The sequence below is a fragment of the Hyperolius riggenbachi genome, chromosome 8 (assembly GCF_040937935.1).
Source record: "Hyperolius riggenbachi isolate aHypRig1 chromosome 8, aHypRig1.pri, whole genome shotgun sequence".
NCBI classification, from domain to species: Eukaryota; Metazoa; Chordata; class Amphibia; order Anura; family Hyperoliidae; genus Hyperolius; species Hyperolius riggenbachi.
In genome coordinates, this window is record NC_090653.1 from 158,625,188 (window position 1) to 158,638,461 (window position 13,274).

At 42.3% G+C, this 13,274-nt stretch overlaps 1 protein-coding gene across 3 annotated transcripts in view; it reads left to right on the forward strand.

Moving 5' to 3' along the window:
• MED12 (mediator complex subunit 12) overlaps positions 1 to 13,274 on the forward strand; it is a 118,279-nt gene that overhangs the window by 47,263 nt on the left and 57,742 nt on the right. For all 3 annotated transcript variants that reach the window (XM_068247605.1, XM_068247603.1, XM_068247604.1), the window contains exons 14-20: positions 1,631 to 1,711; positions 3,238 to 3,402; positions 3,495 to 3,639; positions 3,752 to 3,870; positions 8,165 to 8,308; positions 8,422 to 8,585; positions 8,737 to 8,868. In XM_068247605.1, coding sequence (XP_068103706.1) covers positions 1,631 to 1,711; positions 3,238 to 3,402; positions 3,495 to 3,639; positions 3,752 to 3,870; positions 8,165 to 8,308; positions 8,422 to 8,585; positions 8,737 to 8,868 — 950 coding nt within the window. The remainder of the gene's footprint in view (positions 1 to 1,630; positions 1,712 to 3,237; positions 3,403 to 3,494; positions 3,640 to 3,751; positions 3,871 to 8,164; positions 8,309 to 8,421; positions 8,586 to 8,736; positions 8,869 to 13,274) is intronic.

Below are 13,274 nucleotides of genomic sequence, written 5' to 3' on the forward strand. Positions count from 1 at the left end.
TATTGACATTAGATTACACACAGGTGCACTATATTTAGGCATTAGCACTCATCAGGCAATGTCTATAGGCAACTGACTGCACTCAGATCAAAGGGGGATGAATAATTATGCACACAACACTTTGCAGTTATTGATTTGTAAAAAATGTTTGGAATCATGTATGATTTTCATTCCACTTCTCATGTGTACACCACTTTGTGTTGGTCTTTCATGTGGAATTCCAATAAAATTGATTCATGTTTGTGGCAGTAATATAACAAAATGTGGAGAACTTCAAGGGGGCTGAATACTTTTGCAACCCACTGTAACTTTGTTGTGGATGAGTGAACAATGGCTTCTGTTGCTATGGATGGAGGCTTGCAGATCAGGTGATAAAGAGAGCATTAGGAAAGGATAAAATGTGAAAATATCCACAGAGGAAGAACTAAACCATGGGATAGCAATACAACTGAATAATTACCAGTCACAAAATATATATACCGGAACTAATGAAAAGTCCCACAAACAAACCACAACTAAAAGCTGATGCAGTAAAGGCCTTGGAAGAGCATTAAAAAGGATGAAACCTAGCATCTGGTGATGTCCATGAATTCAGGACTTCAGGCTATCATTGCCAGCAAATGATTTCCAACCAAATATTAGAAATGAACATTTTATTTCCCATGATTTAATTTGTCAAATTACTTTTGAGCCCCTAAGGGATTGTGTTAAAAAAAAATGCTTTAGTTGTCTCACATTTTTCTGGAATCGTTATGTTCACCCCACTGAATTAAAGCTTTAAGTCTGCACTTCAACTGCATCCAAGTTGTTTCATTTAAAATTTGTTAATGTACAGAACCAGAATTAGATAAAAAGATGTCTCTGTCCAAATATTTATGGGCCTAACTTCATGTATGTATGTTTTTCCACTTCCACACTTGCTTGGATAAAGCTTTGCTTACCTTTTCTATCAACACCTCTTCTTCTTTCTTTTTCTTTTTTTTTTCTTTTTTATATATTTTTCCCACACTTTTTTTTTTTTTTTCTGCTCACACATTTCCTCTTTTTCATTCTGTCCTATTTATTGTATTTATAAAGCGCCAACGTATTACGCATTAGGGGTGACATACAGCAATAAGACAATACAGGAATACAAGAAAAACAAGATCACGCAGCACAGTATAAGTACAAGGTAATGCTTAGTCAGACACTGGATGGGAGCATGGGTATTAGGCTCAAATGCATAGCATTGGGTACATAGTAATGGAGGTGCGTGATCAGGTAGGACACACAAGGAGGTACCCTGCCCAAAGGCTTAAAATCTAGAGGAAGAGGAATGGGACCAAAGTTTAGAGCACCAATCTGCGGGTTTAGAGCACCAATCTGTTCCAATTTCTGTCATTTGTACAAGAAGGTATTTGCCATTTTTATGGTAATTCTTTTTTTTTTCTTACATGTATTTTGTGTCATATTTACATTTATTTTGAATCATATGTAATGTTTTTATTTTTATTGTCTTTTTGTAATTCTGCAATCCCCTAAAAAGTCCCTTGTTTTTTTCCACCAAGGCTTTTTTGTTATTGAGTGTTTTTTTCATGTTAGGAATACTTATAAATTGCAGATTCATATTTATACTACTTCTCTTTTCTAGGACACAACACTTTCAGAAACTATGGATATTGACCACAGTTCAGGGGCCTTGTTTGATGACATGGAGAAAAGTGAATTCCCTGTAAGTTTACTATATACCAGTATGTGAAAAATGTTATGGATAATTGTCTTTTATAATGACAAGGAGCTCATTTTAACCCCCCGTCTCTATGAAGGCATCCATCTTGCAGCTGTCAATACCGCGGTTCAAAGTGCCAACGATGTGTGGCCCATCCCCAGCCACTAGTGCATGCCGGGAGATGTAAAGACATTGACTGCACCTCCCAGCATTCAACAGTGGCCAAGGATGCAACATCTCCTAGCATGTACCAGCAGCCGTGTACATGCTCCACTTCGTGTGCACTTTAAATTGCAACATTGACAGCTACAAGATGGATGTCCAAATGGGTAAGTTCATTTGGTGACACCCCCCACAAGCACACATTTACGAACTTCCCTTACTATACGTTGCCCCATAATCTCGGCTTTTGTGGCCACTTTAACGGTGATTGTCCTGTGCCATTTTTACCTGCTTCTGGATCATGCATCTGCCAACGCCTGTGCCCCCGATGTCTGTGTCTGTCCCCTCCCCCGAAACATATTTAATGCCTGTGACCTCCGCCTTGAGGAGCACTCCATGAAGCAGTGTCATAGTCAGTATTGGTTGGGGATTCCCTCTTGCCACTCTGTAGCACTCACTGTGTCTCATGTCTATGATGCCAACCAGTGGCATTGTGAGACACGGAGTGCAACAGAGCAGCAAGAGGGAAAAGCCAATCAATATTGATGCTGACACTGCCTCACAGAGCGCTCCTCAAGGCGGGGGTTTTGTACTGTGCACTGCCGCAATAAACATGTTGTGGGTGCACAGGCGCTGGCAGGATCTTGCTGCACATTCTGTCATGCTCCACTGCAGGTACATGCTGAAAAGTCATTCTGCTCCCATGTAGGGGGGGGGGGTTTCCTACCGAGGACACATCTGGTTATGGGAAGGGGGTTGCCTAACACCTCTGACTACAGAGACGGGGGCACATCTGACTACAGGGACGGGGGTTGCCTCATACTGGGGGCACATTTGGCTATTTATACTGGAGAGGGGGCTTATATGCGAGTCGATCATTTTTTTCCCCAGTTTCGGAGGGAAAAGTGGGTACCTTGGCTTATACACAGGTTGGCTTTTATGCGAATATATACGGTACTTACGGTATGTTGAGGGGTTAGTGTGCTGTATGCATGTTTTACTGTGGGGATATCTAAAAGCAGCTACAGTAGCTGTCAAAACAGCTTAAAAATGTATGTTGCTCACTTTACAGTCCATTCATTAATTTCCATTTTTATGGAAACTATGCTTAGGATAATGTTAACATTAGTTATTTATGGCTTTCTCAAATGCCTTCTTATCTTTCCTCTTTTTTTTTTTTTTTCTTTCCTTTTTTAACTCCTCCTCCTCCTTACTGAGTTCAGGCCCTACTTAGGACTATCATATGATCCTAACCGTACAACCAAATTGTGTTTTTAAAATTTCTGTTTTACCATATACTTATACGAATTCTTTCTTTGTGCTTGCTTTAGCTGTAGCTGTTTTTAAATTACAAATTGTGTCTGTAGATGTTCTCCCCTGCAATGCGCTGTGAGGGGCGGAGTCCAGGTCCTGATGAAGGAGATTGTGAAACTCGTCGAACTGGGAAGATGTCCGCTGGAGAAGGGCCATTGGCTTCCTTATATGACCAGCCCCGTCACATCCAGTATGCCACGCATTTCCCTATTCCACAGGTTAGTGCCAGGGTAAATTTTGTTTCTATAATGTGATTTTTTTATTTTTCCTTATTTAATCTGCTATGATTAATTTTGTCTCTGCAACCCAGGAGGAATCATCCAGCCATGAATGCAATCAGCGGCTAGTGGTACTGTTTGGAGTAGGGAGACAAAGAGATGATGCTCGTCATGTCATCAAGAGGATTACTAGAGACATCCTAAAGGTGCTAAACCGTAAGAGTACTGCAGAGACTGGTAAGTACTAGTGAGTCTAATTGTTTAGAGTTGTAAAAAGACATAAATTAGGCAGATTGACTTGTAGAATGGAATTGAAGAGGTTGAATAATGGCTCTGATTTTTACCACAGGATCAAGTGAAGGACAGCGCAAACGCAGGTCAAAGCCTGAAGCTTTTCCAACGGCAGAGGAAATTTTCAATCGTTTCCAGCAGCTCTCGCATTTTGATCAGCACCAAGTTACAGCACAGGTAACAAAACTGAAGAGTAACTTTTCTTTCTGAGGAAGCTTGGTATACGTGTTTTGTTTTAGGCCCCGTTCACACTTGCGGTTCAAGTCCGCAAGGGTCCGGGGGCCGCAAAGAGACTGTACGGGTCTCTGCGGTGGCCACAAGGCGGCACAAGTTGCGGGTCCGGAATGTATCAGTTCCGGTTACAATAAAGTAGCCGGAACTAGATACATTGCAGTGCCGGAAAGGCACTGCAAGCATGGGGGATACTGGCGTGTAGTCCGGGCCCCCCAAGTGGCATAGGACCGGTGCTGGAAGCATCCGGTCCTATTGCCAGTGTGATGAGAAACATCCGTTTCTCATTGCACAGCATGGCCGCATGTTCGGGTCAGGATCCGGCCCGAGTCCGCAGCCGCACCGGGACAGACTGAAAAATGGAGCATTGTTGGAAAAAAGCCGGATCGTCCTGGAGCTGCGTTCCCGGATCTGATCCGGACGGTCGCACGAGTGTGAATGGATACATTGATTAAAAATGTATCCATTCACCATTCGCTGTGTACGGAGCGTTCCGGGTCCGGGGAAGCCGGACCTGGAACGCTAATGTGAACCGGGCCTAACGCTACAAAAAACTGAAACTGATGTAGCGGATTCCAAACCCCATAGTATAATTGTTTGTTATTCATTTGTAAAGTAATTGGTGCTGTTGTGTGTACTGTACTAGTGTTGCTGTAGTACATGTAAGCACACCTTGAAAGATAACATGACAGGCTGTACCACAGCCTGTGACTTTTATAAGCTGTTGTCTGCTAATGCTGGGCATACACGGCTCCTTTTTGAGCCATTTAGATGGCTCGATAGATTAATAATTTCCGACATGTCCGATCTTCCGCTTGATCGCTTTGCCGCTCGATTCCCGAAAGTAGTGAATGGAAGAAGATAAGAAAAACGAGCGGAAGATAAGCGAATCGACTGCAGAATCGAGCGGCGAAACAATTGAACGGGAGAATCGATCGGCAAAAACGAGCCGTGTACAACAACAAAAAAATAACATTTGTAAAGGGCTTTTCTCCCATAGGACTCAAAGCGCATATGCCCAGCATCAATGAGATTCATTCTTAACCTTACGATTGTGCAATCCAAGCAGTTGTAGACCCCTTTGAAGCCTAAAAACAAACTCCATCACCACAGTTACTTTTTGTTCATGGGATTAGAATTTCAAGACAATTTTTAGTAGAGTAAGCCTACTTCTACACAAAAAATGTAATATTTGAGAACTCTTATCAAGCCGTTAAGTGGTATTTTTTTTAGGTATGTGCCTGGAAATGGTTCTGTGATGACTGTCCTCCTCTAATTGGCCATCAAGTTTCATGTAATCTTTTGTTTTAGCTGAGCTACTGACAAAAGTATTCATGATGATGATTAATATCAGTATTGATGTATGGAATATCTAAATTGACATATGGCATGCGATAACCAAAGGTACATACAGTACCAAGCCAATTTGGAACTTCCCTTAGTTCCCATTTTTTTTTCATTGCCAGAATTATCAGACCACTGCTACTACACATACAACTAATTTATTTCTGAGTTCATTTTCAGTTCAGGTTTGCTTTGAATGAAGGTTTTATTTGGCACTGTATTATAAAATGTTACATAATGGCATTTTTAGATTTAAAATTCATAAGTGCTCAGTGCAAAGTTTTGTGTGTGTTCAACTCATTGTTTCTGAAAATATGTGAAAAGTCACTATAGCCTCTTTCTGTAGCACAAAGTTACAGACCAACCAGCAAGTTCATGGCGAACCAGAACTCCTAGGAGTGTGTAAGGGGTTACAAAGGACCAAAAGCCCTTTCACTAAAATGTTATGCAAAACAATTGTTTGCCTTCTTAAAACAGAAGGGTTTTTGGTCCTCTATAGCCCCTCGCACACTCCTTGGAGTTTTGGTTCACCTTGAGCTTGCTGGTTAGTCTGTAACTCTACTCTGGGTGCTTCAAGGCCTACCCCATAGATCCACATTAGTTCATGCCATGCACTGAATAGGATCAGCCAAACCAAAACAGTCTGTATGCATGTTTGATTATTGTGGCTCTGTACAATTAACAAGCTGACACATCGTTGCATTCCAGCGGTTCTGGTGATGTTTAGCTTACAGGGACAACAAAGGATAATTTGCATATTCAGCAGTGTTGCTTCGTGGGATACGACATATGATCTCTCCAATCTGAATAATCGCAAATACATTCAGTTTTAAAAAGGCAAACTTTTGTTCTGCAGCACAAATAAAAAAATGGATCTAAGTCACAATGTCCTTTTACCTTTAACATCCTCTGCATTAATTTTTTTCTGGATTTCTGTGCAAAAAGTGTTTGTTAATTTTCATAACCCTTTTTTCCTGTAACTTACAAAAATGTGTCAAGCAAAGGTATACTATACATTTTGAGTATAATAAAAGCTTCAAACATAAAATCAAAGCAAAACTAAATGTCAAAATGACTCCCCAAAATAAATCTCTGATCATTCACACTTCCAAGCTGCAGCTGCTCAACCTGCACTAATACAAATGTAAAGGTGGCCATACATCTGGTGATGGGCAGATTAGACTAAGAGACAACTCCCTCTCTGATTAGAGAAAGATCTATTGGCTGCCCATACACCACAGGCCGATTCCCGATCGATTTCAGCATGAAATCTCTTGGGAATCGGTGGAGCCTGGTGCCTTGCTGCTGTACCCCTAAATATGGTAGCCAGGTTTCCCCAGTATAGGAAGCCAGGTACAGGTGTGGCCTGTGTAAGTCGCCAGGTACAAGTGGTGTCAGTATAGTAAGCCAGATACAGGTGTGGCCAGTATAGGTAGCCAGGTACAGGTGTGGCCAGTATAGGTAGCCAGGTACAGGTGTGGCCAGTATAGGTAGCCAGGTACAGGTGTGGCCATTATAGGAAGCCAGGTACAGGTGTGGCCCGTATAGGAAGCCAGGTACAGGTGTGGCCAGTATAGGTAGCCAGATACAGGTGTGGCCAGTATAGGTAGCTGGGTACAAGTGTGGCCAGTATAGGTAGCCAGGTACAGGTGTGGCCAGTATAGGTAGCCATGTACAGGTGTGGCCCGTATAGGAAGCCAGGTACAAGTGTGGCCAGTATAGGAAGCCAGATACAGGTGTGGCCAGTATAGGTAGCTGGGTACAAGTGTGGCCAGTATAGGTAGCCAGGTACAGGTGTGGCCAGTATAGGTAGCCATGTACAGGTGTGGCCATTATAGGAAGCCAGGTACAGGTGTGGCCCGTATAGGAAGCCAGGTACAGGTGTGGCCAGTATAGGTAGCCAGGTACAAGTGTGGCCAGTATAGGAAGCCAGATACAGGTGTGGCCAGTATAGGTAGCTGGGTACAAGTGTGGCCAGTATAGGTAGCCAGGTACAGGTGTGGCCAGTATAGAATGTATATGCCCCCAATCCCCAGCGCTTTTACTCACAGGCGAAAGTAAAAGCACTGGGGATCGGGGTAGGGGAATTGGGGGGTTCAGGGGACAGGCGGCACATGTTTTAACCACCCTGGCGTTCTATTAAGATCGCCAGGGTGGCTGTGGGAGGGTTTTTTTTAAATAAAAAAAAAACTATTTCATGCAGCCAACTAAAAGTTGGCTGCATGAAAGCCCACCAGAGGGCGCTCCGGAGGCGTTCTTCTGATCGCCTCCGGCGGCCAAAAGTAACACGGAAGGCCGCAATGAGCGGCCTTCCGTGTTTTGTTTACTTCGTCGCCATGGCGACGAGCGGAGTGACGTCATGGACGTCAGCCGACGTCCTGACGTCAGCCGCCTCCGATCCAGCCCTTAGCGCTGGCCGGAACTATTTGTTCCGGCTGCGCAGGGCTCAGGCGGCTGGGGGGACCCTCTTTCGCCGCTGCTCGCGGCGGATCGCCGCAGAGCGGCGGCGATCAGGCAGCACACGCGGCTGGCAAAGTGCCGGCTGCGTGTGCTGCACTTTATTTCATTAAAATCGGCCCAGCAGGGCCTGAGCGGCACCCTCTGGCGGTAATGGACGAGCTGAGCTCGTCCATACCGCTAAGGTGATTAACCTATACTTAGGATGCCTGTACATTAGGAAACCTCCCTGGCGGCATGCCTGTAATGGTTACGGGCATACCACTTTCATTTTTTTCCTGCCTGTAATCATTACGGGCTAAACGCCAGGGATGTTAAGGGGCCATTTGGCATTGATAAAAGAAAATCAAAAGTTAAAAATGTAGCAGGAATTGGAATGCGAATGACACTTTTTGTATGCTTCTTCAGAAACTCAAGGGGGAAATTACGTCTCTTATAGGTTTCTCGAAATGTTTTGGAGCAGATTACAAGTTTTGCCCTTGGCCTTTCTTATCACCTACCTTTGGTGCAACACGTGCAGTTCATCTTTGACTTGATGGAGTATTCTCTGAACATCAGTGGCCTCATCGATTTTGCCATTCAGGTAAGCCTTTCTGTTTTTAATTTGTTGTCTATTGGTGTCTAATTTTGATTCACTTTCTTTTTTGATAAACGGTACACTATTCCTTAATTTTTTTTTTCCTTTTTATCTTACAGTTGTTAAATGAACTGAGTGTTGTTGAAGCTGAACTGTTACTCAAGTCCTCCAATCTTGTTGGCAGTTACACAATGGGCTTGTGTCTGTGTATCGTGGCTGTCCTAAAACATTATAACACCTGCCTGATTCTAAACCAGGATCAAACTGCTCAGGTTTTTGAGGGGTGAGAGCAATTTAACATATTAATAATAATGGAGGTTTAATTGGGGTGAACATGTATATTTTAATATAGCTATAATGCGCTTAGAAGACTATTTGTATGTTCTCCTGCTTGTATTATATCTGTATTAAGTCATGTAATGCTTTTCATTTAGTTTATGTGGAGTTGTGAAGCATGGCATGAATCGATCAGATGGGTCCTCTGCTGAGCGTTGTATTCTTGCATACCTGTATGATTTGTATATGTACTGTAGCCACCTCAAGAGCAAATATGGAGAACTCTTCAGGTGAGTATACTGAATGGGAAGGAAATATTTTTTTTCTATATTCTATATATTGCTACTGTACAGTAAGTCTCATTTATCAAAATCATCTGAAATAATAACAGCTGCTCTTGCAAATGAATCTGAATGTATTTGTGTTTGCTAGATCATAAGCCAAAGCATGTACAAACTGCCTCACTCTGCAGTTATCATCCTGATGTGTGAGTTGGTCCTGAGCCTTTCGGGAGCAGCATCAACATCATGAAGACAGAGCGGTAGAGTTTAGTGGAAGGGAGGGCGGGTTTCAGTGCCAGATTCGCTTTGGCTCCTGTATCATTTAACTTCTAATGGTTCATGTGTTTCAGGATATAGCTATTCTTTGGATGGTGTACAGTGTTGCTGACATGAGGAATTCTATCCCATGTCACATGTCCTGGTGTCTACAACAGTTTGTCAGGGCTGTAACATTTAGCACCTTTATAGATGAGGTTGTGTTGGGGTGTATAAAGTACTTATTTCAGACATTTTAAATTGGACCTACTGTCAAATTGTGTTATTTTTAGTGACCGTAACCATGTGTTCTCTGTTCTAGATGTGCATTATAATTTTATGTTGTTCCTTTAAAGGGTGGGTATGGTATATTTCTTATATGAATTTATGTACACACATTTTAGATTAGAATTTGCTGGTGTTGTGGGTTAGAGGGTTCATGCTTTAAATATTTCACACCTATAGGGCAACTCCCAAGATGAACATTAATCACAACAGCTATGCCATTATTTATGACATCCAACAGTTTTTAATATGTTAGAAGTTAATAAGGTGGCTACAGTTCACTGAGGCGCTACACCTGCTATTGCCGAAATTCTGTTTTGGCCCCACGTTTATTGCCTGATGAAGCGGGCTTGGCCTGCGAAACGCTTGCACAGCACTTTTTGGGGTACTATGTAATAAATGTGATTGCTACTATTCGGACAGTCTTTCGTGTCTGATTTATGGAGGTAAGTCCACCACTTCCTCCAAGCAAATTTTAAAGGTTTTATCCATTTTTATCCTGCTGGCGCCTCTGTTCTCCTACTGCTACAGTTGTTCACTAGTGTTTCTAAAGTATGCTGGTGAATAGTTATGGCCATGTCTAGGAGAACTCCTGGAGAAGCATGTGATCAGTTAGGTCAGGTGATAGATATGTAGGTCTCTAATACGCTAGTCATGATCATGTGCTGAAGCAGGATGTAGTCACTGCACTTCAGAGCTTTTTAAATCGATCAACTTTTTAAACAAATCACATGCTTCTCAATGAGTTCTATTAGACATTGCGATCACCACTTGTGAATGTTGTTGAGTGCCGACTGCAACATATATTTTAGTAGAAACAATTTCAGTGTTATCGGACTGTAGTCTATTAAGGAATGAACCTACAGTATCTCACAAGTCTCACATTTTTGTCAATATTTTATTATATCTTTTCATGAGTCAACACTAGAGATATGACATTTTGATGCAATTTAACCACTTGATGACCGCAGTGGTAACCCCTCCCCCTCCCCCCCCCCCCACTAAAGACCAGGCTCTTTGTTGGTGCACTGGGCTTTTCAGCCTCCTGCACAGCCCAGCGATTGGACTCACCTCCTTTTTTTTTTTTGTCCCTTTGGGGACATGCCGCCGGAGGGGTCCGATCACTGCTGCCACTTTTTTTTTTTATTTTTTTTCTATCCTCATCGAGGCTCTCCCTCCCCTTCCCTCCTCCCCTCCGATGTCTGCATTGGAACAGGACGGCGATCTGTCCTGTTCCGCCTCTCATACGCATCAGCCTATGAGAGGACAGCGCTCCCCGGCCAATCAGATGCGGGGATCGCCGATCTCGTACAGCACTGCGAAAACTCAGACTTTAAAAAGACCCAGTTAAAATACACATAACTGTCCATATAATAACTTTTCATGAGTCCTGCTAACACAAAATAATGTGCTTGTTTTTGTGAAATTTTGACAATGAGGCAGCCATATTGGTTTTGTTCCAAGGGTTTGCACTAGCTTCTTTCATTTTGTGAGGTACCACATGTACTGTCTATGTAGAGTCTCCTAATTTTTTGTTATGGATGCTTTTTACTAAGGAAACATCCTATATCTTGGAAAATGGATATTGTTGGTCTATATGTTAATTTGAAAGCAATTTAGAGATGCAAATTTCAAATTTAGGCGCAGGTCTGATTCAAGTAAACACAACCGGTTTCTTCAAATTATTGCTTTTATTGAAGGGAAAAAGTTGATCTAACACCTGCTCTATGCCACCCATGTGGCATCAGTGGGCATCAGTCTTACCAACAAACAAGTCTGTGTCAATAGCTAGTGATGAGGTTTCTTGAAGCTCGGAAATCGGCGTCTCTCACATAAATACTAAGAGTTAAAACCTTATGGCACTCCAACATTGATCCATGTGGACAGTTCCACAGAAGTAGCATATATACACTGTAAAATACCACCAGAACCCAAGCCTTATTATTGGTAGTATCAAGAATACTGCATTTCTGAGCAGAGGTGATATGATTGTGGTCTACTGTAGGCCATGGATTACAGAGACTAATTTCTTTTCCAAGCAAACTTCAGCAAAGTGTGTCAGCTATGGGGTGTTCTAGGCTTCATCAATATTGCTTCCTGTATTAATAGGAAAGTATGATGATTCATAGGTGAGATCCTGATAATTCCATTGCCCTCCCTCACACTTGTGTGCTTTCCAACTGTGCTTTGGAGCCCCAGACCTATCTTGCTACTGCATGGTGTGCTCAACCTCTCCAGATTGTGGCCCTTTTGGTATAATATTGCCAGCCCCAGCTTACAGTGTTTGGGGCTCTTGCTTCACTATTTACTGTCACTTAATTTAATGCCATAGGTATGCAAGTAATTACATGAAGGTTTTTCCTCCTTCATCCTCCTCCATCATCTAACTCGCGATGAAAGCCCGAAAAGCAGTGTTCTCCCCAGAATTTTTTTTCCAGCCGGGTGGCATGAAATAGTAGCCGGGTGGCATGAAAAAGTAGCCGGGTGGGGCGAGTTGAAAATGCAGGGCAACTGTGCTTACAGCATAGGAGGAGGTGAGGAGGTGAGCCGATGACAGCCGGGTGGTCACCAAATCTAGCCGGGTGGAGCACCCGGCTAAAAGAGCCTGGGGAGAACACTGAGCTTTTTGGCTTTTATTGTGTTTAAGGTTTATCATCCCCACTTAGCTTGCAATGTTCCATTAGTACAAGGAGGCAGCTCAGTCTTTACCCTATTTGTTGTTGTGTGGTGTTCTCCTCCTTAAGTTTTAGAATCCTACCATATGCTCACATCCTATTCAAAATTGCTTATTCCTGAAACAGCAGACCTAGTAGGAACAACCCCCAGATAGTCTCTTCTTTCATAGGGTTGTTAAGTACAGAATGCTTCATTTATGTGATCAGAAACTGCTGTCTAAATACCTGTTGGTTAAAGAATGGTAATAAACATGTAGAAGCGTTGCTGTGTTGTCCAAATTCACATAGCCTCAAAGATTATGCTATACCTCCAATGAAATTGAAGCAAGATTTTACTGAAACACAGTTATAAACAATTTTCTGCACCCCTTTTAAAGATTTTAATGAGCTCCGTGGTTTAGCACACAAGATCACCATCCAGTCCAACCTCCACACTGACCTTAAAACAAATATGAACTAAACCTTTCTTCACTCAATCTCATCTCTGCTGTGTTCTTTATACTTTAATAACCTTGTTTTCTGACACACATTTTCCCCTTTCTCAGCAGTCAATATCTGCCTCTAAGCTTCTTTTGAGATAAAAATATTTCCATTAAAAAGTAACGCAAGGTTAAGGAATGTGTCAGCATTGTTGACGGGTTTGGCTTGCCAGTTTAAATAGTCATTTTCTCCTTGAAACATCTTACAGTTTGCAAACAAAGATATGTGCTGAGTTGTCTTTTGTGAGAACTCACCCCTAGCTTTTGATTACAAAAGGGCTTCTGAGTTCAGATACACTTCAACTGTTTTTAAATGACAAGCCATTACTAAAACATACACATTCTCATGCAGAATTAAATATATTTGGACTGTTGTTGACCCAAAACATGTCACTAGGTTGTCTCCTGGTTGTAAGTACAATGTGAGTACTAGAGAATCTGTATTGTTAAAATCGCTCAAAAGTAAACATACCAGTGCGTTAGGGGACATCTCCTATTACCCTCTGACACAATTTCGCCGCTCCTTGCCGCATTAAAAGTGGTTAAAAACAGTTTTAAAAAGTTTGTTTGTAAACAAACAAAATGGCCACCAAAACAGGAAGTAGGTTGATGTACAGTATGTCCACACGTAGAAAATACATCCATACATAAGCAGGCTGTATACAGCATTCCTTTTGAATCTCAAGAGATCATTTGTGTGTCCCTTTCCCCCATGCACTGA